Source organism: Lissotriton vulgaris, chromosome 4_1 (assembly GCF_964263255.1).
Source record: "Lissotriton vulgaris chromosome 4_1, aLisVul1.2, whole genome shotgun sequence".
Taxonomy (NCBI): domain Eukaryota; kingdom Metazoa; phylum Chordata; class Amphibia; order Caudata; family Salamandridae; genus Lissotriton; species Lissotriton vulgaris.
Genome location: NC_141691.1, coordinates 2,052,426,872 through 2,052,453,715, shown reverse-complemented (window position 1 = coordinate 2,052,453,715; position 26,844 = coordinate 2,052,426,872). Strand labels below are relative to the sequence as shown.

Here is a 26,844-nt window from a genome sequence, read left to right as displayed (position 1 = left end):
ATAAATCTTGCATTGAGTCAGAGGCACTTCACTAATGGTCAGTGACTCCACTATTAGCACCAATGAGTAAACTTGTTCACACAGAGAACTGCAATGTACGGAGGATGACCAGGATTAGTAGCTAGTCAATTACCAGGATGGTTGTGCAAAACTGGAGAATATTGTTACCCAGTTGGTTGTCTCAGTCAGACTGAGGACACTCAATCAACCACTTCAGTATAACACTTACATAACTGATTGCTTGAACTCTACTCCACTACAAATAGAACTTGCCCTGGGTCTTGAGAATGGAGGAATAAGGGACGAATGATCTCAAATTATATGGAATAGACTCATGCAAATCGGAACAATTGGCTTTGGTGAGCTAAACTGAGTAATCACAAAGAAAGGACTCAAAGTCGTTATTTTCAAGGGAGAATGATAGATAAATAAAACATATTGAGTAAGTTATGTTTTGCTTCAAATGTCTGTGTAGAGGATTAGTTCAGCTTTTCTTTTTTCCAGAATAAGAGTATATTTTTAGGTAACAAGTGCTTATTTGTAACATTATTTAAATAAAAGAAAATAAAGCTAAATTGGAAGTGGACTGTTTATTCCTGTTTGGTTTGAGGTGTTCCCAGAGTCTAAGCCTCCTCCCACCCACCCACAAAAAGGAGATATAGTTCTATGTGGAGGTGGTCTTTAGAATTGCATCAATCATCCTACAGGCATCTTCTTCAAAGTACAGGAAATCTCGGAAGTTGATCGAGAAATCTCCTCATAGTTAGGACGCAGTTTCTTGAGTAGGGTCCTGCTGGGTACATATTCTGCATTAGTAATCTCTTAGGCTAACTGCCACCAGAATGTGAATTGTGCCCCAACTGCACGCTCGGAGCTATCTCAAGGTTGGGAACTGAATAAGTCCTTCCCAAATTTGATACCGGGTGTTTCCCATAAGTATGGATGCACCGATGTTTTAATAAAGTTGACCTCCTTGTGAAACTTTTCTTGCAATCTGTACAATGGTGTGGTTTGTAGCCGGTATGGATCATCTGATGCCTGTAAAGACTGGAGCATCGAACAAAGCTTTTCTTGCATTCAGTACAATGGTATGGCTTCTCCCCAGTATGGATTCTCTGATGAACTACCAGATCTGATGTCCTAGTGAAGCTTTTCTCACACCCACTACACTGGTATGGCTTCTCCCCAATATGAAGCATCTGATGTGAATAAAGACTTGAGGGTTGACTGAAGCTCTTCTTGCACTCTATACAATGGTATGGTTTCTTCCCAGTATGGAATCGCTGATGCAAATTAAGACTTGCGCATCGACTGAAGCTTTTTGTGCACTCAGTACACTCGTATGGTTTCTCCCCAGTATGGGTTCTCTGATGACGAACCAGATCTGACTTTTGAACAAAAGTCCTTTCACATTCGGAACACTGATAAGGTTTGTCACTAATAGGGATAATTTGATGCTCAGTAAGCTCAGAGTTTTGACTGAAGCTTTTCTGGCCCTCTGTATATTGATATGGTTGCTCCCCAGTATGAATCTTCAGATGTGATTGGAGAGTGGAGAACAGAATGAAGCTTTTGCAACACTCAGTACACTTGTGTAATTTCTCCCTAGTATGAATTTTCCTATGCTTTAATAGACTTGATTTACCAGTGAAAGATTTGTCACACTCAGTACAATGGAATGGTTTCTCACCAGTATGGACTCTGAGATGCCGTATCAGAGATGTCATAAACGTGAAGCTTTTCTGGCACTCTGGACACTGATACGGTTTTTCTCCAGTATGGATCCTCTGATGAGAATATAGATTACCCCTCTGACTGAAGCTTTTTTCACACTCTGTACATTTGTACGGTTTATCTCCATTATGGATTCGCTGATGTTGGGAAAGATGGGCACTTTGACTGAAGCTTTTTTCACACAATTCACATTGGTATGGTTTTTCACCAGAATGGATCCTTTTATGATATAACAAAGCCTTTCGATAAGTGAAGTTTTTCTGGCACTCTGTGCATTGGTACGGTTTCTCCCCAGTATGGACTCTTTGATGCTTTATCAGATAGGACTTCTGAGTGAAGTTTTTCTGGCACTCTGTGCACTGGTACGGTTTCTCACCAGTGTGGATTCTTTGATGATTGAAGAAAGATGAACTGCGAGTGAAGTTTTTATCACACTCTGTACACTGGTAGTGTTTGTTTGGGGCCTGGATCCTCTGGTGCTTGAATATATTTGAAATTTGAGTTGAACTCTCCATGCCGTCCATATGAGTTTTCACCCCAGTATAGATGTTTTTATATAACAAAGCGATCTGTGATTTTTTTTTCTCACTTCATACACTGTCTGTTTGTGAACTCTTTCAAGATGGAGGTAAAGGTTAACTGGCACAGACCTGATGTGTGTACGGATCCAATCTTCAAGTATTTTCTCACTGTCTTTGCTCTAGTACTTTTATTTGGTTGCCACTGTTGCTTCTGAGAGTGTGTTGCAGTGTTAGCTCATCATACTTTGCTGTCAGGCTGTTCCTCAACAGTCTTTGAGGCTGTGAAAGAGAGGATAATTAATTATGAATGCATCATTAGAAAAGGTCAAGTGTTCACATGTGCTCAAAAATATTTATATATGCAATTTCTTTCAACAGTGTATGAGTATGTATATCTGTGTTGCTCTTGAGTACTGGGAGTCTTTTGTTTCGTTTTTCCACCTGCTATGGAATGAGAAGAGTGCAACACTTGTATCTGTTGATGTACAGTGCCATACCTGGAGGATGCAAATGGTGGAACTTCTATAAAATTCAAGGTGTTCATTTCGGTTTAGTTATTCTATGTTGACTGTTATCATTCCCATGACTATGAATGGAAGAGGGTGGATGCGTTGGGCCAGGAAGAACAGGACACTAGGGTGCAGGGCTGAGTGGGTCCTTTATATGATTGGCCCACGAGCAGTGGCAGCAGAAAGCTATGAGATTCATTCAAAGTGCAAGAGAGCACAGCGATCAAGCTTGAATCAATCATTAAGATGAGGTAGTAAGATACTCATTAGTTCTGTACTTGACCAGAAATAGTTAGAAATAATAGGTGCAGTTGGTGCTTTTCTGTGTACATTTCAAGAAATCTTGCTACAATTTATTGGAGAAGTGTGGCTGTGGAGAAGTGTGGCTCAATGGTTAGAGGCGGCAGACCCGGAAGCTGAGATCGGCCCGGGACCAGGGTTCGATTCCCGACGCGGCAGGGTCTTGGGTCAAAATGTCCGCGGGCCTGATAATTCTCGCCTCGGCGCCTACTGTAACCTTGGGCTCCACTCTGCAACTCTGGGCAATAGCTTGCTTAATCTTCACAACGGCCCCTTCAACGCAGGGGATGCCTGGTCTCACCTTGGGGGTGCCCAGAAGGGACCATCTCACAGGGAAAGCCAGGACGGGTTCCCCAGCGGTATACAGCGCCGGGACGCCCGCGGTGCGGGCAGCTGCACGGTTTACAAGTATACAACATTTACATTTACATTTAAAACAAGCATTGGCATAGCCAATAGGTCTCGCTTTCGGGACCTTATAAGTATTTAGTTTTGCAGCACAATATCCTTGGTGCAACAACATCAGCTGTTGCATGGCTAAACCTTATACCTTATAAGCGCTTAGCCATGCAACGATTGATGTTGTTGCACCAAAGATATGGTGCTGCATAACTAAATACTTAAAGGTCCCAAAAGTAAGACCTATTGGCAATGGCAATGCAAGTTCTCCAAGTCCCCCTAATGCTGGACCCCTGTTGCACTAAATAAAATATGTTGTATCTGGGGGGCTTGAATTTGAGATCACAAGCGTTTTTAACCCAGTTAGTATTTGTATGGTAGGGCCCATTTTGTTTATGGATCAGTAAATAGGGACCTCATCTTGCCTGTGGGAACAAGCAGAGGAATGTGGAGAAAGCAAGAGCAGGCAGTGTTGGCGAGGTTCCTCCACAAACGTCCGTTCGTTTGTGGTCTCGCCGTGCTGAATTAAGTTATGGGCATGTTTTTTTCGTAAAATGTCTTACCATCGTTCCACTGACAAGGAGCTCTGGGCATCCTCATGGAAGTGACCTGTCAAAACGCTCCGGTTGTTAGGGTTACCGACCATCAGATGGAGTCACCGAAAGAGCAGATTAGTTACGCAGCACTTCTACGTTCAGTATTCTTTGTCTGAGTCAGTGCATTAAATATCCTCTCCATGGTAATCAATTGCTGATTACAAGCAGTGATAGAAGTCATGGGAATTGGTCAGCAGAGAAAGTTGATAAGTGGGCGGCGGAGGAGGCTCACTTTCTGAGCCTTCTTATTTTCTTTATCAGATGCATTATTTTTTCGGAGGCACGTAATACAGAAGTAATTTGCAAGAGATATTTGAAACTAGCCAGTCTAATCTGAATGAGCTGCCAATACTGAGAGGCTCGGACCAGAAGCAGTCAGTGTTTATGGCACACCGAGATATCAGGGTTTAAAATCAATAAACGCCCTTCTCTGTGATGCCGGTCCTACATTCATTTAGCAAGTGTTGTTTGTACAGGTTTCGCAGGTGCTGGCATAAGTCACAAGAGGGACATTTAAACAAGTTTCAACTGAATTAGCTTTGAATGCCTATCAGGCATTTTCCCTATCAGGCATTTTGTATATTTTATCACCGTGAGCACAACAGGAAATTTTGAAGGAGTATCAGGTGTCGTGCTAAAAAAATGAAGAACGGTGCCCATGTATAGAAAAGATGTATGGCTGCATTAAAAGCGCCCTCGGGAACAGGGGGAAGTAAACAATAACATGGTCGGAGTTACACGGCGCGTGCTGAAATGAAGGCATGTGTGCTGAGCTCAGCTCCTTAAATTTAAAATGTAAGCGGCGCTGTTCATAAACAAAGGTGCACAGCCATGCTGTGTGTTAAAGCGCGATTCAGAAAAGGGGGTGGTGATGAACAGAGTGTCTGAATTAAGCAGACCACTCTTACCCAGTCCAAAGATCAGGGCTTGATCCATCACCGTTATTTATCTCACTGCACCATCCCAGCTCAGAACCTGGCTATATGCAAATCAGTCTGTCCCTGGCCCAGTGCATCATGGGAACAGGGCAGACTAAACTACCAAGCCAATTCTTCACCAGAAAGGAGACAGGTTACCGGGGACCGGTTTCTGGCATTTCAGCCGTCTTCGGCCCGGCTTGCTTGAATCCTGATGGTGCAGTGAGAAAGGGACTCATGTCTGAGTATACCCTGCCACACCTATAGTGGCCAAAAACGATTCAGAAAAGGGGGTGGTGATGAACAGAGTGTCTGAATTAAGCAGACCACTCTTACCCAGTCCAAAGATCAGGGCTTGATCCATCACCGTTATTTATCTCACTGCACCATCCCAGCTCAGAACCTGGCTATATGCAAATCAGTCTGTCCCTGGCCCAGTGCATCATGGGAACAGGGCAGACTAAACTACCAAGCCAATTCTTCACCAGAAAGGAGAAAAGCTACCGTGGACCGGTTTCTGGCATTTCAGCCGTCTTCGGCCCGGCTTGCTTGAATCCTGATGGTGCAGTGAGAAAGGGACTCATGTCTGAGTATACCCTGATACACCTATAGTGGCCAAAAACGATTCAGAAAAGGGGGTGGTGATGAACAGAGTGTCTGAATTAAGCAGACTACTCTTACCCAGTCCAAAGATCAGGGCTTGATCCATCACCGTTATTTATCTCACTGCACCATCCCAGCTCAGAACCTGGCTATATGCAAATCATTCTGTCCCTGGCCCAGTGCATCATGGGAACAGGGCAGATTAAACTACCAAGCCAATTCTTCACCAGAAAGGAGACAAGCTACCGGGGATCGGTTTCTGGCATTTCAGCCGTCTTCGGCCCGGCTTGCTTGAATCCTGATGGTGCAGTGAGAAAGGGACTCATGTCTGAGTATACCCTGCCACACCTATAGTGGCCAAAAACGATTCAGAAAAGGGGGTGGTGATGAACAGAGTGTCTGAATTAAGCAGACCACTCTTACCCAGTCCAAAGATCAGGGCTTGATCCATCACCGTTATTGATCTCACTGCACCATCCCAGCTCAGAACCTGGCTATATGCAAATCAGTCTGTCCCTGGCCCGGTGCATCATGGGAACAGGGCAGACTAAACTACCAAGCCAATTCTTCACCAGAAAGGAGACAAGCTACCGGGGACCGGTTTCTGGCATTTCAGCCGTCTTCGGCCCGGCTTGCTTGAATCCTGATGGTGCAGTGAGAAAGGGACTCATGTCTGAGTATACCCTGCCACACCTATAGTGGCCAAAAACGATTCAGAAAAGGGGGTGGTGATGAACAGAGTGTCTGAATTAAGCAGAGCTAAAAAACGGTGATGGATCAAGCCCTGATCTTTGGACTGGGTAAGAGTGGTCTGCTTAATTCAGACACTCTGTTCATCACCACCCCCTTTTCTGAATCATTTTTGTCCACCATAAGCGTGGAAGGGTATACTCAGATGTGAGTCCCTAGCTCATTGCACCATCAGGATTCAAGCAAGCCGGGCCGAAGACGGCTGAAATGCCAGAAACCGGTCCCGGTAGCTTGTTTCCTTCCCAGTATAAGAATTGGCTTGGTAGTTTGGTCTGCCCTGTTCCCATGATGCACTGGGCCAGGGTCAGACTAATTTGCATATAGCCAAGTTCTGAGCTGGGATGGTGCTGTGAGCTAAAAAACGGTGATGGATCAAGCCCCGATCTTTGGACTGGGTAAGAGTGGTCTGCTTAATTCAGACACTCTGTTCATCACCACCCCCTTTTCTGAATCATTTTTGTCCACCATAAGCGTGGAAGGGTATACTCAGATGTGAGTCCCTAGCTCATTGCACCATCAGGATTCAAGCAAGCCGGGCCGAAGACGGCTGAAATGCCAGAAACCGGTCCCCGGTAGCTTGTTTCCTTCCCAGTATAAGAATTGGCTTGGTAGTTTGGTCTGCCCTGTTCCCATGATGCACTGGACCAGGGTCAGACTAATTTGCATATAGCCAAGTTCTGAGCTGGGATGGTGCAGTGAGCTAAAAAACGGTGATGGATCAAGCCCTGATCTTTGGACTGGGTAAGAGTGGTCTGCTTAATTCAGACACTCTGTTCATCACCACCCCCTTTTATGAATCATTTTTGTCCACCATAAGCGTGGAAGGGTATACTCAGATGTGAGTCCCTAGCTCATTGCACCATCAGGATTCAAGCAAGCCGGGCCGAAGACTGCTGAAATGCCAGAAACCGGTCCCCGGTAGCTTGTTTCCTTCCCAGTATAAGAATTGGCTTTGTAGTTTGGTCTGCCCTGTTCCCATGATGCACTGGGCCAGGGTCAGACTAATTTGCATATAGCCAAGTTCTGAGCTGGGATGGTGCAGTGAGCTAAAAAACGGTGATGGATCAAGCCCTGATCTTTGGACTGGGTAAGAGTGGTCTGCTTAATTCAGACACTCTGTTCATCACCACCCCCTTTTCTGAATCATTTTTGTCCACCATAAGCGTGGAAGGGTATACTCAGATGTGAGTCCCTAGCTCATTGCACCATCAGGATTCAAGCAAGCCGGGCCGAAGACGGCTGAAATGCCAGAAACCGGTCCCCGGTAGCTTGTTTCCTTCCCAGTATAAGAATTGGCTTGGTAATTTGGTCTGCCCTGTTCCCATGATGCACTGGGCCAGGGTCAGACTAATTTGCATATAGCCAAGTTCTGAGCTGGGATGGTGCAGTGAGCTAAAAAACGGTGATGGATCAAGCCCTGATCTTTGGACTGGGTAAGAGTGGTCTGCTTAATTCAGACACTGTTCATCACCACCCCCTTTTCTGAATCATTTTTGTCCACCATAAGCGTGGAAGGGTACACTCAGATGCGAGTCCCTAGCTCATTGCACCATCAGGATTCAAGCAAGCCGGGCCGAAGACGGCTGAAATGCCAGAAATCGGTCCCCGGTAGCTTGTTTCCTTCCCAGTATAAGAATTGGCTTGGTAGTTTGGTCTGCCCTGTTCCCATGATCCACTGGGCCATGGTCAGACTAATTTGCATATAGCCAAGTTCTGAGCTGGGATGGTGCAGTGAGCTAAAAAACGGTGATGGATCAAGCCCTGATCTTTGGACTGGGTAAGAGTGGTCTGCTTAATTCAGACACTCTGTTCATCACCACCCCCTTTTCTGTATCATTTTTGTCCACCATAAGCGTGGAAGGGTATACTCAGATGTGAGTCCCTAGCTCATTGCACCATCAGGATTCAAACAAGCCGGGCCGAAGACGGCTGACATGTCAGAAACCGGTCCCCGGTAGCTTGTTTCCTTCCCAGTATAAGAATTGGCTTGGTAGTTTGGTCTGCCCTGTTCCCATGATGCACTGGGCCAGGGTCAGACTAATTTGCATATAGCCAAGTTCTGAGCTGGGATGGTGCAGTGAGCTAAAAAACGGTGATGGATCAAGCCCTGATCTTTGGACTGGGTAAGAGTGGTCTGCTTAATTCAGACACTCTGTTCATCACCACCCCCTTTTCTGAATCATTTTTGTCCACCATAAGCGTGGAAGGGTATACTCAGATGTGAGTCCCTAGCTCATTGCACCATCAGGATTCAAGCAAGCCGGGCCGAAGACGGCTGAAATGCCAGAAACCGGTCCCCGGTAGCTTGTTTCCTTCCCAGTATAAGAATTGGCTTGGTAGTTTGGTCTGCCCTGTTCCCATGATGCACTGGGCCAGGGTCAGACTAATTTGCATATAGCCAAGTTCTGAGCTGGGATGGTGCAGTGAGCTAAAAAACGGTGATGGATCAAGCTCTGATCTTTGGACTGGGTAAGAGTGGTCTGCTTAATTCAGACGCTCTGTTCATCACCACCCCCTTTTCTGAATCATTTTTGTCCACCATAAGCGTGGAAGGGTATACTCAGATGTGAGTCCCTAGCTCATTGCACCATCAGGATTCAAGCAAGCCGGGCCGAAGACGGCTGAAATGCCAGAAACCGGTCCCCGGTAGCTTGTTTCCTTCCCAGTATAAGAATTGGCTTGGTAGTTTGGTCTGCCCTGTTCCCATGATGCACTGGGCCAGGGTCAGACTAATTTGCATATAGCCAAGTTCTGAGCTGGGATGGTGCAGTGGGCTAAAAAACGGTGATGGATCAAGCCCTGATCTTTGGACTGGGTAAGAGTGGTCTGCTTAATTCAGACACTCTGTTCATCACCACCCCTTTTCTGAATCATTTTTGTCCACCATAAGCGTGGAAGGGTATACTCAGATGTGAGTCCCTAGCTCATTGCACCATCAGGATTCAAGCAAGCCGGGCCGAAGACGGCTGAAATGCCAAAAACCGGTCCCCGGTAGCTTGTTTCCTTCCCAGTATAAGAATTGGCTTGGTAGTTTGGTCTGCCCTGTTCCCATGATGCACTGGGCCAGGGTCAGACTAATTTGCATATAGCCAAGTTCTGAGCTGGGATGGTGCAGTGAGCTAAAAAACGGTGATGGATCAAGCCCTGATCTTTGGACTGGGTAAGAGTGGTCTGCTTAATTCAGACACTCTGTTCATCACCACCCCCTTTTCTGAATCATTTTTGTCCACCATAAGCGTGGAAGGGTATACTCAGATGTGAGTCCCTAGCTCATTGCACCATCAGGATTCAAGCAAGCCGGGCCGAAGACGGCTGAAATGCCAGAAACCGGTCCCCGGTAGCTTGTTTCCTTCCCAGTATAAGAATTGGCTTGGTAGTTTGGTCTGCCCTGTTCCCATGATGCACTGGGCCAGGGTCAGACTAATTTGCATATAGCCAAGTTCTGAGCTGGGATGGTGCAGTGAGCTAAAAAACGGTGATGGATCAAGCCCTGATCTTTGGACTGGGTAAGAGTGGTCTGCTTAATTCAGACACTCTGTTCATCACCACCCCCTTTTCTGAATCATTTTTGTCCACCATAAGCGTGGAAGGGTATACTCAGATGTGAGTCCCTAGCTCATTGCACCATCAGGATTCAAGCAAGCCGGGCCGAAGACGGCTGAAATGCCAGAAACCGGTCCCCGGTAGCTTGTTTCCTTCCCAGTATAAGAATTGGCTTGGTAGTTTGGTCTGCCCTGTTCCCATGATGCACTGGGCCAGGGTCAGACTAATTTGCATATAGCCAAGTTCTGAGCTGGGATGGTGCAGTGAGCTAAAAAACGGTGATGGATCAAGCCCTGATCTTTGGACTGGGTAAGAGTGGTCTGCTTAATTCAGACTCTCTCTTCATCACCACCCCCTTTTCCTAATCATTTTTGTCCACCATAAGCGTGGAAGGGTATACTCAGATGTGAGTCCCTAGCTCATTGCACCATCAGGATTCAAGCAAGCCGAGCCGAAGACGGCTGAAATGCCAGAAACCGGTCCCCGGTAGCTTGTTTCCTTCCCAGTATAAGAATTGGCTTGGTAGTTTGGTCTGCCCTGTTCCCATGATGCACTGGGCCAGGGTCAGACTAATTTGCATATAGCCAAGTTCTGAGCTGGGATGGTGCAGTGAGCTAAAAAACGGTGATGGATCAAGCCCTGATCTTTGGACTGGGTAAGAGTGGTCTGCTCAATTCAGACGCTCTGTTCATCACCACCCCCTTTTCTGAATCATTTTTGTCCACCATAAGCGTGGAAGGGTATACTCAGATGTGAGTCCCTAGCTCATTGCACCATCAGGATTCAAGCAAGCCGGGCCGAAGACGGCTGAAATGCCAGAAACCGGTCCCCGGTAGCTTGTTTCCTTCCCAGTATAAGAATTGGCTTGGTAGTTTGGTCTGCCCTGTTCCCATGATGCACTGGGCCAGGCTCAGACTAATTTGCATATAGCCAAGTTCTGAGCTGGGATGGTGCAGTGAGCTAAAAAACGGTGATGGATCAAGCCCTGATCTTTGGACTGGGTAAGAGTGGTCTGCTTAATTCAGACACTCTGTTCATCACCACCCCCTTTTCTGAATCATTTTTGTCCACCATAAGCGTGGAAGGGTATACTCAGATGTGAGTCCCTAGCTCATTGCACCATCAGGATTCAAGCAAGCCGGGCCGAAGACGGCTGAAATGCCAGAAACCGGTCCCCGGTAGCTTGTTTCCTTCCCAGTATAAGAATTGGCTTGGTAGTTTGGTCTGCCCTGTTCCCATGATGCACTGGGCCAGGGTCAGACTAATTTGCATATAGCCAAGTTCTGAGCTGGGATGGTGCAGTGAGCTAAAAAACGGTGATGGATCAAGCCCTGATCTTTGGACTGGGTAAGAGTGGTCTGCTTAATTCAGACACTCTGTTCATCACCACCCCCTTTTCTGAATCATTTTTGTCCACCATAAGCGTGGAAGGGTATACTCAGATGTGAGTCCCTAGCTCATTGCACCATCAGGATTCAAGCAAGCCGGGCCGAAGACGGCTAAAATGCCTGAAACCGGTCCCCGGTAGCTTGTTTCCTTCCCAGTATAAGAATTGGCTTGGTAGTTTGGTCTGCCCTGTTCCCATGATGCACTGGGCCAGGGTCAGACTAATTTGCATATAGCCAAGTTCTGAGCTGGGATGGTGCAGTGAGCTAAAAAACGGTGATGGATCAAGCCCTGATCTTTGGACTGGGTAAGAGTGGTCTGCTTAATTCAGACGCTCTGTTCATCACCACCCCCTTTTCTGAATCATTTTTGTCCACCATAAGCGTGGAAGGGTATACTCAGATGTGAGTCCCTAGCTCATTGCACCATCAGGATTCAAGCAAGCCGGGCCGAAGACGGCTGAAATGCCAGAAACCGGTCCCCGGTAGCTTGTTTCCTTCCCAGTATAAGAATTGGCTTGGTAGTTTGGTCTGCCCTGTTCCCATGATGCACTGGGCCAGGGTCAGACTAATTTGCATATAGCCAAGTTCTGAGCTGGGATGGTGCAGTGAGCTAAAAAACGGTGATGGATCAAGCCCTGATCTTTGGACTGGGTAAGAGTGGTCTGCTTAATTCAGACACTCTGTTCATCACCACCCCCTTTTCTGAATAATTTTTGTCCACCATAAGCGTGGAAGGGTATACTCAGATGTGAGTCCCTAGCTCATTGCACCATCAGGATTCAAGCAAGCCGGGCCGAAGACGGCTGAAATGCCAGAAACCGGTCCCCGGTAGCTTGTTTCCTTCCCAGTATAAGAATTGGCTTGGTAGTTTGGTCTGCCCTGTTCCCATGATGCACTGGGCCAGGGTCAGACTAATTTGCATATAGCCAAGTTCTGAGCTGGGATGGTGCAGTGAGCTAAAAAACGGTGATGGATCAAGCCCTGATCTTTGGACTGGGTAAGAGTGGTCTGCTTAATTCAGACACTCTGTTCATCACCACCCCTTTTCTGAATCATTTTTGTCCACCATAAGCGTGGAAGGGTATACTCAGATGTGAGTCCCTAGCTCATTGCACCATCAGGATTCAAGCAAGCCGGGCCGAAGACGGCTGAAATGCCAAAAACCGGTCCCCGGTAGCTTGTTTCCTTCCCAGTATAAGAATTGGCTTGGTAGTTTGGTCTGCCCTGTTCCCATGATGCACTGGGCCAGGGTCAGACTAATTTGCATATAGCCAAGTTCTGAGCTGGGATGGTGCAGTGAGCTAAAAAACGGTGATGGATCAAGCCCTGATCTTTGGACTGGGTAAGAGTGGTCTGCTTAATTCAGACACTCTGTTCATCACCACCCCCTTTTCTGAATCATTTTTGTCCACCATAAGCGTGGAAGGGTATACTCAGATGTGAGTCCCTAGCTCATTGCACCATCAGGATTCAAGCAAGCCGGGCCGAAGACGGCTGAAATGCCAGAAACCGGTCCCCGGTAGCTTGTTTCCTTCCCAGTATAAGAATTGGCTTGGTAGTTTGGTCTGCCCTGTTCCCATGATGCACTGGGCCAGGGTCAGACTAATTTGCATATAGCCAAGTTCTGAGCTGGGATGGTGCAGTGAGCTAAAAAACGGTGATGGATCAAGCCCTGATCTTTGGACTGGGTAAGAGTGGTCTGCTTAATTCAGACACTCTGTTCATCACCACCCCCTTTTCTGAATAATTTTTGTCCACCATAAGCGTGGAAGGGTATACTCAGATGTGAGTCCCTAGCTCATTGCACCATCAGGATTCAAGCAAGCCGGGCCGAAGACGGCTGAAATGCCAGAAACCGGTCCCCGGTAGCTTGTTTCCTTCCCAGTATAAGAATTGGCTTGGTAGTTTGGTCTGCCCTGTTCCCATGATGCACTGGGCCAGGGTCAGACTAATTTGCATATAGCCAAGTTCTGAGCTGGGATGGTGCAGTGAGCTAAAAAACGGTGATGGATCAAGCCCTGATCTTTGGACTGGGTAAGAGTGGTCTGCTTAATTCAGACTCTCTCTTCATCACCACCCCCTTTTCCTAATCATTTTTGTCCACCATAAGCGTGGAAGGGTATACTCAGATGTGAGTCCCTAGCTCATTGCACCATCAGGATTCAAGCAAGCCGAGCCGAAGACGGCTGAAATGCCAGAAACCGGTCCCCGGTAGCTTGTTTCCTTCCCAGTATAAGAATTGGCTTGGTAGTTTGGTCTGCCCTGTTCCCATGATGCACTGGGCCAGGGTCAGACTAATTTGCATATAGCCAAGTTCTGAGCTGGGATGGTGCAGTGAGCTAAAAAACGGTGATGGATCAAGCCCTGATCTTTGGACTGGGTAAGAGTGGTCTGCTCAATTCAGACGCTCTGTTCATCACCACCCCCTTTTCTGAATCATTTTTGTCCACCATAAGCGTGGAAGGGTATACTCAGATGTGAGTCCCTAGCTCATTGCACCATCAGGATTCAAGCAAGCCGGGCCGAAGACGGCTGAAATGCCAGAAACCGGTCCCCGGTAGCTTGTTTCCTTCCCAGTATAAGAATTGGCTTGGTAGTTTGGTCTGCCCTGTTCCCATGATGCACTGGGCCAGGCTCAGACTAATTTGCATATAGCCAAGTTCTGAGCTGGGATGGTGCAGTGAGCTAAAAAACGGTGATGGATCAAGCCCTGATCTTTGGACTGGGTAAGAGTGGTCTGCTTAATTCAGACACTCTGTTCATCACCACCCCCTTTTCTGAATCATTTTTGTCCACCATAAGCGTGGAAGGGTATACTCAGATGTGAGTCCCTAGCTCATTGCACCATCAGGATTCAAGCAAGCCGGGCCGAAGACGGCTGAAATGCCAGAAACCGGTCCCCGGTAGCTTGTTTCCTTCCCAGTATAAGAATTGGCTTGGTAGTTTGGTCTGCCCTGTTCCCATGATGCACTGGGCCAGGGTCAGACTAATTTGCATATAGCCAAGTTCTGAGCTGGGATGGTGCAGTGAGCTAAAAAACGGTGATGGATCAAGCCCTGATCTTTGGACTGGGTAAGAGTGGTCTGCTTAATTCAGACACTCTGTTCATCACCACCCCCTTTTCTGAATTATTTTTGTCCACCATAAGCGTGGAAGGGTATACTCAGATGTGAGTCCCTAGCTCATTGCACCATCAGGATTCAAGCAAGCCGGGCCGAAGACGGCTAAAATGCCTGAAACCGGTCCCCGGTAGCTTGTTTCCTTCCCAGTATAAGAATTGGCTTGGTAGTTTGGTCTGCCCTGTTCCCATGATGCACTGGGCCAGGGTCAGACTAATTTGCATATAGCCAAGTTCTGAGCTGGGATGGTGCAGTGAGCTAAAAAACGGTGATGGATCAAGCCCTGATCTTTGGACTGGGTAAGAGTGGTCTGCTTAATTCAGACGCTCTGTTCATCACCACCCCCTTTTCTGAATCATTTTTGTCCACCATAAGCGTGGAAGGGTATACTCAGATGTGAGTCCCTAGCTCATTGCACCATCAGGATTCAAGCAAGCCGGGCCGAAGACGGCTGAAATGCCAGAAACCGGTCCCCGGTAGCTTGTTTCCTTCCCAGTATAAGAATTGGCTTGGTAGTTTGGTCTGCCCTGTTCCCATGATGCACTGGGCCAGGGTCAGACTAATTTGCATATAGCCAAGTTCTGAGCTGGGATGGTGCAGTGAGCTAAATAACGGTGATGGATCAAGCCCTGATCTTTGGACTGGGTAAGAGTGGTCTGCTTAATTCAGACTCTCTCTTCATCACCACCCCCTTTTCCTAATCATTTTTGTCCACCATAAGCGTGGAAGGGTATACTCAGATGTGAGTCCCTAGCTCATTGCACCATCAGGATTCAAGCAAGCCGAGCCGAAGACGGCTGAAATGCCAGAAACCGGTCCCCGGTAGCTTGTTTCCTTCCCAGTATAAGAATTGGCTTGGTAGTTTGGTCTGCCCTGTTCCCATGATGCACTGGGCCAGGGTCAGACTAATTTGCATATAGCCAAGTTCTGAGCTGGGATGGTGCAGTGAGCTAAAAAACGGTGATGGATCAAGCCCTGATCTTTGGACTGGGTAAGAGTGGTCTGCTAAATTCAGACGCTCTGTTCATCACCACCCCCTTTTCTGAATCATTTTTGTCCACCATAAGCGTGGAAGAGTATACTCAGATGTGAGTCCCTAGCTCATTGCACCATCAGGATTCAAGCAAGCCGGGCCGAAGACGGCTGAAATGCCAGAAACCGGTCCCCGGTAGCTTGTTTCCTTCCCAGTATAAGAATTGGCTTGGTAGTTTGGTCTGCCCTGTTCCCATGATGCACTGGGCCAGGCTCAGACTAATTTGCATATAGCCAAGTTCTGAGCTGGGATGGTGCAGTGAGCTAAAAAACGGTGATGGATCAAGCTCTGATCTTTGGACTGGGTAAGAGTGGTCTGCTTAATTCAGACACTCTGTTCATCACCACCCCCTTTTCTGAATCATTTTTGTCCACCATAAGCGTGGAAGGGTATACTCAGATGTGAGTCCCTAGCTCATTGCACCATCAGGATTCAAGCAAGCCGGGCCGAAGAAGGCTGAAATGCCAGAAACCGGTCCCCGGTAGCTTGTTTCCTTCCCAGTATAAGAATTGGCTTGGTAGTTTGGTCTGCCCTGTTCCCATGATGCACTGGGCCAGGGTCAGACTAATTTGCATATAGCCAAGTTCTGAGCTGGGATGGTGCAGTGAGCTAAAAAACGGTGATGGATCAAGCCCTGATCTTTGGACTGGGTAAGAGTGGTCTGCTTAATTCAGACACTCTGTTCATCACCACCCCCTTTTCTGAATCATTTTTGTCCACCATAAGCGTGGAATGGTATACTCAGATGTGAGTCCCTAGCTCATTGCACCATCAGGATTCAAGCAAGCCGGGCCGAAGACGGCTAAAATGCCAGAAACCGGTCCCCGGTAGCTTGTTTCCTTCCCAGTATAAGAATTGGCTTGGTAGTTTGGTCTGCCCTGTTCCCATGATGCACTGGGCCAGGGTCAGACTAATTTGCATATAGCCAAGTTGTGAGCTGGGATGGTGCAGTGAGCTAAAAAACGGTGATGGATCAAGCCCTGATCTTTGGACTGGGTAAGAGTGGTCTGCTTAATTCAGACACTCTGTTCATCACCACCCCCTTTTCTGAATCATTTTTGTCCACCATAAGCGTGGAAGGGTATACTCAGATGTGAGTCCCTAGCTCATTGCACCATCAGGATTCAAGCAAGCCGGGCCGAAGACGGCTGAAATGCCAGAAACCGGTCCCCGGTAGCTTGTTTCCTTCCCAGTATAAGAATTGGCTTGGTAGTTTGGTCTGCCCTGTTCCCATGATGCACTGGGCCAGGGTCAGACTAATTTGCATATAGCCAAGTTCTGAGCTGGGATGGTGCAGTGAGCTAAAAAACGGTGATGGATCAATCCCTGATCTTTGGACTGGGTAAGAGTGGTCTGCTTAATTCAGACACTCTGTTCATCACCACCCCCTTTTCTGAATCATGTGTGTTAAAGCGCAGCGCTCACCTCTACCGCTCCTTACATTTTATTTGAAAGCCGGGCCGTGTAGAACAATTGCAGTGAAAGTGGCCTGCACGGCAAATCAATTAAAACAAGCCCAGGAGTTTTGCCGTGAAAGTGCGTAGAGAAAAGATTTATGGCTGCATTAAAAGCGCCCTTGGGAACAGGGGAAGGAAACAATGGTCGGAGTTACACGGCGTGTGCTGAAATGAAGGCATGTGTGCGGCTGATAAAAAAACAAGCATTGGCTGCGTGCGCGGCCGCGAGAGGCGATCGGTGGTGCAAGTGCAACTGCTTGATACACATGTGAGGCACAGTGAGACCAGTTACACTTGCACAGTGTTTCAGAAGAGAAACACTGTTCACGGTCAAGAAAGAAAAGCGCATGCGCCACATCAGAAACACCGTGTTACTAGCTTTCCTGAAGTCAAACTGCGCATACGTGCAATGATACACACTACTTTTCACGTCACTATGAAAATAGCTACGCATGCGTTCACCACGAGCTACGCCATCGACCCCACGGTCTGATCTCACATTGGCTAGGACTGACCCACTGTCAACCAGTAAGAGATGTCATGTAGTTGCCATGTTATAGTCAGTCTACTCCTTTCTGTTTGACTGCTGTCTTGACCCTTTCAATTTAACCGAGGCAATGGTGCGTGACCGAAACATGGTCGATTTAAACTGCAACGTGCTGTCAATGACAGACAGCGTGCTCTTACAGCGACTTGGCAAATCATATATGCTATGCTAACACACCCAATTCCGACGGGAGACTCCCGGTTGTGTAAAACAAGCCACCCCCTGTCCCCCTTGTCAAGCAGGAGATTACCGCACATGAGCCTGACCTACTGTCTTGCCAAAGAAGGCTCCAACATAACCGTGCCTCTGCACTGCTTCTAGCTTGAAAACCACAGAAAGAGGACACGGTCTGAAAAGATGGTGGTTGCGCGTGTTCATTGCCCAACACAAACGGAAGCAGGAACCTGAGCGACAGGACCGTAGCAGTTTAAAAAAAAAAGACAGACAATCACATTTTTCTTTTTAATGGAACAGCTTCCGACAGTATCCTAGGTGCGTCCTACTTCCCCTGCTGGCGGCCCCGGCTTCACTTAGAGTAGTAGTCAAATACATAAATACATAACTGTTCAGTGTTTTGCAGCCCCTCTGACTCCTGCTCATAACGAGGTAACAATGACAGAAAACCGCACGCACCAAAAAAACAAGCATTTACAATGCAATGGTTTCGCCTTTGGAAAAGTTAGAGCTATTGGCATTGTAAATGACAAAATTTGTATTTATGTGTTGGTTTTGAAAACAGATAAATAAATGGCATTGTCATTCACATTGTCATTAGCTTAATCTCTCGCAAATGTGAGACCTATTGTACCCTACGGACGAGCTCAGCATTATATGCCTCATTACTACACTGTTTTGCCTGCGCATTTCTGTTAGAGCCTAGGTAACCACTTGTGCAAAACTAGGACTGAGCACCATTTACATGAAACCCATCAAAGGCGCCAAGTGGAGAAGTGTGGCTCACCGGTTAGAGCAGGCAGACCCTGAAGCAGAGGTCAGACCCGGGACCAGGGTTCAATTCCCGACGCGGCAGGGTCTTGAGCTCAAATGTCCACGGACTCGATAATTCTCGCTTCGGTGCCCGACCTAATCATGGGTTCACACTCTGCAACTCTGGGCATTAAGCTTGCTTAATCTCCACAACGGCCCCTCGCGGCGGGATGCCTGGCTTTCACCTTGGGGATGCCCGTTAGGGGCTATCTCACAGGGAAAAGCCAGGACGGGTTCCCAAGGCAAGCGCCGAGATGCCTCCGGGTAGTCGAGCGCTATATAAGAACATACAAAAAAAAAAAAAAAAAAAAGTGCCAAGTCGGGCACAAGAACCACTTCAGCTCAGTGGCACGCCAACTACAGCCCTGAGGCTGAGGCCACAAGGATTGGCCCCTGGGCAGACCCAGCCGCACTGGTTGGTGGTGGGCCCACCCAGGGCTTCAGTGCGGCATGGTGAATATTCTAGACTAGAATGAAGCCCTTTTAGGGCATGGTTTAACACCAGTGCCGCTGTGGTGCAAGCTGTGTCCGCGTGAGGCTCTGGCACCGTTAGCTCGTGACAGCCACAAGTGCAACGCAAAAAAATGTGGAAAAGACGCTGACAAAAATGGCGCAAATGACACTCAATTTTTTTAACGACATTGTAAACAGTGTAGTGGGTGACACCAGAGCAGGCAGTATTTGTTCTGGTGAAGCCTCAAGTCATCCACCGGCCGCATGAGAAGCCCAAAGCCTCTGACGTAAGCAGGGGCCTGGAGAGTCAGTGGGTAAAAGGTTGAGAGGATTTTCCACAGCTCATCATTAAACGACCACAGCTTTTACGGGCTGAGGCGCCGGAGCACGAGGCTGACTTCAGTGCCTCGATGTGCCCCAGCTGATAAAAAGTGAAAACCACTCTGTCTGCTTTCATGAGAAACGCTGGCTTCGCTGGTGGTGCCATCAGCGTGGGCAGCAGTGTGCCACTCAAACTGGAATCCTGTTTGCGGCACAACTACCCCTGCAGGTGGGCGTGGTCTGCTCCTATTCAGTGCGTGATGCACTAGTTTGCACAATTACACAGTCAGATGGCATATTGCAAAAAACGGTACTTATGAACTGTGTCTCTCGAGTGTTCATGCCCCTGGGATGCGCTAATTCCCATTAAAGTGAGGAAGCATTATTTTTAACCTATAAACCGAGTGGTAAACCGTGCCAATGCGTGCTGGCACGAATTATGCCATGGAACACCAGCCCCTGTCTTGTACCACCCCGCAGCAGCAGGGCGGTGTGCCAGGCAGGGTGCTGGACTGTGTGTGCAAGCACCACACTGGCTGGCTAGAAATTGCGCAGCTGCGACTAGCGCCTTGGCGCCCACTTCCAGGCGCTCCATCGTTTGAATGGGCCAGTAAGCCCATATTGCAGTATTTTGCTCAGAAGAGGGTGGCTGGGAGTGAGTTATAAAGGGGGTCTGCATAGAAAAGCCCTCGTTTTATAAATGGCTCTGTGACAATGTACATGCTGTCCGCCTCTTCTCATGGTAACCCACAGCGTTAGCTGTGCTGCCTGAATGAGCACAGAATAGGTTTGCAACGCGCACCAATTTGGATCGTTGCCTTCGCCGAATGTACGATGTCAAATACACTGGGTAACGGTAACACTACGGCTGCTCGTTATAGCGCTTGGAAATGGCAGGGGTGCGGACAGAAGAACTGTAAAGGCAACCTATTGACATTAACAAAGCAGCCCGCGCCTCCCTCGCGCGCTGCTAGGTGCTACTAATGAGGCGAGCACACATACGCTGCAGTGTGGAATGCGTTTAGCTTCGGTAAGTACTAAATCACTTTTCGTGTCTTGTGCACTAAATTAAATGATCTTACAAGGATACCGATGCGTGCATTCGATTTGGAAAAACACTTCAGGGGTAGTAAGTGGGAGGCACTGCTATCTGCGCGGTTAGGTTTAAGCTGTGTGCTATGACGACAGCGGATGGCTCCGCCTCCCCAAAGCGCTGCTCTGAGTCGCTGTGCCTAGCGCCGTTAGTGGAGAATGTTTTTATGCCTAAGAGATAACTATGGCGGGCGCTGGCAGAGGAGGAATTAAGATCTCAAGTACGTACATTTTAGGGTCACACGCAAACACCACTTCCCCACACAGCCAAGATGGCAAAGGGCCATAGTTTCACCCCTTCCTTCCACCCATTCAGTTTAAAGAGCCGCACTGAACACTGCCTCAGAAACTCAGTCACTGTGATTACCGAGTGAACAAATTACAAAAGCAGACGTTAAGTTACATGAGGCAAAAGTGAAAATTGTGAGCAAACAAAATACACGAGGTAGCAAAAGATACATTACATATACGAACTCGAAAGTTTCAAGACGGAGCTTCGCAAGTAAGCTACTGCCCGGCCGCCATCTTCGGCGGAATGAAACAAAGCAAACCTTGGCAAAAAAAAAAAAACAACCGCCCACCGCCGCATGACGTTTTAAAAGGGGCGGAGAGGGTAAAAAAATCGCCGGAACGCCCACAAATCGCCTCGGACAATGACGGACAGATCTCTCTTCCAATGGCTAGCCTCCATTTATGGAGCTAGCCAATGTAAGAGAGAGGCAGGACAAAGCCACATACTATTCTAACATAAGATTTCGCCTGCGCGAACGCTGCTGCTCATGGGAAGCCAGGCGAAACCTAAAAAATGGCCCCCACTGGTCCAAAACTGGCCCCCACCTCTCCGGCCCACTGGGAAAATGCCAGCTGCCCGCTACACCCAGTCCAGCCCTGCCTACTGGAAGGAACCTGTAGCTTCTTTAACCCCTTCTCTGCGGGGCGTTTTCACCTGCTGTGCGGGGGTGGGGGGCGCGCAGCTGTGCTTGTGACGAACTCAGCTCATCATGAGGCACAGTGGAGCTGCACTCATGACGAGTGGAGCTCGTCACGACCACACCCGATCTGAGCTCGTCATGAGCACGCAACGGGTTAAAGCCCGACAATCTGGTTTCAGCAGCACGAAACAATAATGCATGTTTTCCCAGAGTGCCTTTCATCCAAGCAGGGCAGGACTCCCCATGGCAAAGGTCATCAAAAACAGGGCGGGTGCAGTTCAAGAGGTCATCGTGCTGAAAATAGTGCTTTGTTTTTAGTGAAAAAAACACAGTGGTGGTGAGCCGCTCTGTAATAGGCCAAAAGTAGCATATTTTCTCACTCATTTACAAGGTGGGACTAGGTATTAAATAGTGATGGGGTTCTACATAACCCCCAACGCTCCACGGTTTCTGATAAAGAATTATACTGCAGATACTTTTACATTTTAGGGAATCAGGCTGTCCATAGCATGGTGACGGTCATGTATGCGTTTGTTTTTGTAAAAAGGATAATTGAACATAACTGCAATGTTTGAATTATTAAATATGTTTCACTGATCTTTTTATAGGCGGGCGGGGTCATCATTAAAAGATTTAAAGACCACTGTCCTACAGGAAGTAGCTTACCACTTTGTTAAACATGCAGCCATTTGTTAAATGGAAAGGCTAAGCTCAATAATATTCTGACTTTGTATTTGGCATGTGCCCTTCATTTATTTGGTAAGCATCTAGGACAGTGGTTCTTAATCTGTTGTCCACAACCCTATGCGGGGCATCTTCTGGGAGTCTGCAACCGCTCTACCAAATTAAATAATATCAAAACTAATAAAGCATATACAAATTAAGATACAAAGTTGAAATTTTAAGAAGTTTTCCAAATTTGAACGCAAATTAAACTAAATGTTCCAATAATTGGGCATTTGTTTAATGTGCACATGTTTTTGTATTTTTGTGCATTGTTTTGAGGTTCAAATCATAGCAACTGCTTACGCTGGGGGTTCCCTGCTTCCAATAATAATTCAGTGGATGTCCCTGGATTCCAATAATGACTCAGTGGGGTTTCACATCAGTTTAAGTGTTAAGAACCACTCTTCTAGAATAAAAGTGATGCTCAAATGGTGCATCAAAAGTGGAGCGCGGGACGTGTTCAGTGGACGCGACAAGAAAGAGGAATGTGGCCGAGCAGTGAGACGGACAAAATCGATATCTCAAATAATGAAAATCAATAAATACATGTGACAATCCCTGATTCCACACTTAATAAATGCCACTACCTATTTATCAACAAACAATTACCCCTACTTCTTTCTTACCAAGAAAGCATTACCACAACCCCTTTCCCAAAACAAGATGAACAATGCACCTTTGTCAAGAGCCCTTTAACTCTTCACTGTATCATATGCTAGAAATGTTTCTATAGTACAGATTATGCCACTAGCTTGACCTCGCAGCGCTACAATCACCATTCATTGTTTTCTTTTGGGGAAATGCCTGGACACCGCCTTCTGTCCTCGCCACACAAACTGCTCTGCAAGTCACCCCTAGACTCCGCACCCCACCAAAAATGAACATTATGGCTTTCTTGTTAAAAAGAACTTTAAAATTGTATGCTACAGTCCTTTGAGTATTTTCTTGTGTAGCGCTTATTCTCTGATATTGTTGCTTTTTGGCGCTTAAATTATAGACCTTTTTATTGCCCAACTCAGTGGAACTCATTTTATTAAACTCGCAATGATTAAACCCTGACTAGACCCCGCTAGGGTTCACTCATCCAAGGCTGGATTCAGAAGATGTCCTGGCAGCAAGCTGTCAACCGACTGAGCTATGTGAGTCTCTCTGCCCCAGCCCCACAACACACCCAGAGGCACCAGGCTTATCTGTAAAGGTCTCTGTTTCACTGCAGTTCTGCTCGGCTGTGAACAATAGGCCCATGTCAGGCCGTGGGATAGTCAGGCAGTTCAATGTAATAATTCTAAGTACATGTGGTAACCGAATGAAACCTGATGTTTCCTGACTCTACAGCGAAGGGTGCAGTTAGAACAGCTGGACTCAAAGTTACTCGTTGTGGTGTTGTGGGGAGGAGGAAACTTGGAGTCAGGTTTGCAGCCCTGGCTCACCCCTGACCCACGTCACTGATATTTAAATATATTACCTGCAGCTTATATGTGGGTGCACCAGCTTGTTTACTATTGTAAGGTTACAAATGTATCTTCCTTGCAGGAACATTAACCCACTGGTGTATCTCAGTGTATCACTGAACTCATAAGCAACGTGTGATTTACGCGCACACACACCACAGCGAATTGAACTGTCTTTCTGACTCTTCCTAAAATGCACACAGATTACCCTCCTCTCTCTGCTTTAAATAACTCAACCCACTGAGCTATCTTCTCGCAGTTTTTCTCTCTCTCCTTCTCTCTGACAATCTTTCCCTCTATTTCTCTGACACTTTCTTTCTTTCTCTCTCTCGGACAATCGACACTCTTTCTTTCTCTCTCTCACTGTCTGTCTGTCTGTCTGTCTCTCTCTCTGACACACTCTTCCTCTGTCTGTATGTCTCGCTCTCTCTGACACTCTCTCTCTCCCATTATACCAATCAGGGAATATATATATCCCTGGGTAATCTTACTTGTCATGTAGATAGTACAAAAAGTGATCTGCGCAGCAGGTATTCAGCCCTCTGAGCTATGTTGCCATCTCCTCAATAGGCCTGAGAGCGTTCAGGGTTCACACAGACTTGGCCAGGGGGTGCCTAGTTCTGGGCACCCCCAGAGGGAGCTGAATCTGTGGCTTCCCTGTGAGATGCCCGCGCCCACGCGTGTGCCCTATAATTGCCCAGTCCCTGACCACACTTATTAAAGATTGAGCGGCTGATGTGTTCTTCCGGTCTCTGTGCTCGACACCTGTTTTTTATTCATCTGAAGTCCCTTTGAAGATTGGCCTGGGCGCGAGGGCAGGGAAGGCCTAAGTGAGACACACAAAGACATATAATTGGGTTAATCCTCAGCGAGGCCATGTGTCTCACAGACTGTCTGAACCCGTCTCCGAAAGGGAGGGGGGAAGGTGAGCTTCCAGCCCGAGGGATTAAAATGTGTTTTTTTGCACAGGCTTCCCTGGCACAGCACTGCAACCATGGCAACGCAGGGTCACACTTTCAATAACTTTTATCGTATTGTTGAATTTATATAGTGCTTCGTACTTTTGATGGAGTTGCAAAGCGCTCTAACTTTTCAGAGTGCCGAACAAGCATTGGCAAAGTGAGCATCCATAAAACGAAACATAAAGTGTACCCTCCACTGGTGTTGGAATAATTGTCAGAGTGGGAGCGCTGCCATTCATGTTACATCAGTCCTGGGGATTGTGTATCACGCTAAGAACAAGTCTAACAGGAGAGTGGTAGGGGTGTGTATAAATAGCCAGCGGTGCAATTCGGAGCACACCGCCGCCACACATGGATTAATAAAGTCTGCTGTGGTGTGTTGTCATTTACAAACAGCTCATTTTCCATTGAAACGGCCACTAAATTAGAACAGCACATTTACTGATCAAACTACACAGCACACAGACGATAATGTGTGGAAATCGGGTTTCCCATTTATAATTTGTGCATCACCAAGTAAATGCCTTGCTTTTGTTTTGAACACATTAAGGTCTTCGTTTCATTCATGCCTTGAGGCTACAAAAGGTGCTTCATTTGTGCGGACCTACGTCCGATATGTTTTGAATAATTTGTATAGTTGATTTCCAGGTATTTTAAGTGTGTTGTGCGGTAGAACCAAACTAAAATTCTGCAGCCTGTCCTTTCACTTTCAGTATCAAAGCAAGATTGCCACGTACTTTACTTATAACATCCTCTAACTTTGCAGTGAGAGAAGGAAAAGGAGACGCCAGACTGTTAAAATAATAAACAACAATTTGACAGTAGAGCCCATTTGCCCTCTGTCTTTGAACGCGCAGCAAACGTGACAAGATGAAAACAAAATGGAAAGGATGATCTGTATTTCCCATTCACCTTCTGAGCTCCATCATGCTTGCTTTGAAGGTGCTGCGGCACCCCCGCACCCCCACTTCCAGCGCCTACCCGCTCCCTCTTTTTCACATTCTGCTATAACTCTAAAATATTCCCGACGCATGAAAACGGAATTAGCCGGGATTCCCGTTCAAGATGTAGCCGCTAAAACGCCTCCTGCCTCTTCATACAAGTGTCCATTGTACATTCCCGTGCTTGGAAAGGTGGCACTGCTGCCCACGGTCTTGGACAGTCACGCTTCTGCTCGGAGGCTACAATCTGCCAGACTCCTGGCAGCGATGCCCCTGTCTGTCTGTCTGTCTCCGGCCCTGCGCACACGCAGGCCGCGGCTATCTGCAGGAGGCACAATGAGCCTTCTATCCGAGAGCAGCCTTACTTGATTACATGTTCTCCGAAGCCCGTGATTCACATTTGTTATAATCAACGGGTGGACAACATTCCTTCTCTTTCTTTTAGATTCTGCGCCTCCGCTCGCTTCTGAAGGCCGCTCCTCTCGCTGCAGGGCTCCCTCCGCTCACGGGGGCCCTGCAGTCCAGCTGCCATCACCCTTCCTCCTCTTCTCCCCGGGCCCGGCGGTGATTACCCGGCACTTCGGAGATTCCCTCGGCGAGGACGGGGTCGAACGGCTGACTCGGCTTCCGGATCCTCGCTGGGGCGGCTCCACTGCTGCGGCCCAATCCGGTCGCGGCTCCTGCGTCGAGCCTCCATACACGCCCAGCTTCTGCGGGCAAGGCATCGAATCAGAGCGCGGCTCTCGGGACAGGCCTACTGCAAACGGCCAATCAGAGCGCGCCTCCTGTCAACAGAGGACCAATCAGGTCGCGGCCCCTTCGTTTCTCTCGCTTCAGCTTCTAATCACTTTCAGGCCCCCCCGGGCCGCAGCGGTGAGAACACGGGGCAATGCCGGGTGAGCACCGGCTCTTCAGTTAGTTAACATCGAGGTGGCCACTCGATCGGGCCATAACAGGACAGCGAGGAGGGGCGAGGGGGGACGGCGGGAGGAGGGACACAAGGCAGGACAGCAGCAAGCACGGCCCGGCCGGACCAGATTCGGGGGCGTTCCCGGCTTTTGGCTGACGTATCATGACGTAGCCAAAAGCCAAAGATTCTCGGGAACGCCCCCGAGTCTCCTCCGGCCATGACGGACGCCTCTCTGTTCCAATGGCTAGCCTCCATTTATGGAGCTAGCCAATGAAGCAGAGGGGCGTGTTCAAGTCACCCATACTAGAAACTACAGATTTCTCTGGAGGCGGAGCTTACCAGCTCCGTCACCCAGCGAAACCTAAAAAGGGGGGGTGGAAACTGCTACTGAATCCCTCCCCTCCAGGAATCCCTGCCCTGCCTCATGGTTGCCAAGGCAATATTTCAAGAAATATTGTCGTGCTACCGTAAGGCAGGTCATGGAGTCCTGGAGGGGAGGGATCCAGAGCAGACAAATCTGCTAAACAGGAGCTTTTTCCAATGGCAGGCCTCCATTTGGAGAGGCCTGCCAATGGAAAAAAGGGGCGTGGCTTCACGCCAGACTGAATTCTTCTCCTCACAATATCTCTCTGCCTGCAGCAGGGCCATGCCCT

The 26,844-nt window shown here is 47.9% G+C and overlaps 1 protein-coding gene across 1 annotated transcript in view; it reads right to left on the bottom strand.

Moving 5' to 3' along the window:
- Positions 1-522: 522 nt before the first annotated feature.
- Positions 523-26,844, bottom strand: part of LOC147724945 (uncharacterized) — a 239,703-nt gene continuing 213,381 nt past the window's right edge. Inside the window, exons 3-4 of the mRNA XM_086966444.1 lie at positions 1,969-2,177; positions 523-1,893 (exon numbers count right to left, since the gene is read on the bottom strand). Of these exons, the coding sequence (XP_086822570.1) occupies positions 828-1,893; positions 1,969-2,177 (1,275 nt within the window). The 3' untranslated portion in view covers positions 523-827. The remainder of the gene's footprint in view (positions 1,894-1,968; positions 2,178-26,844) is intronic.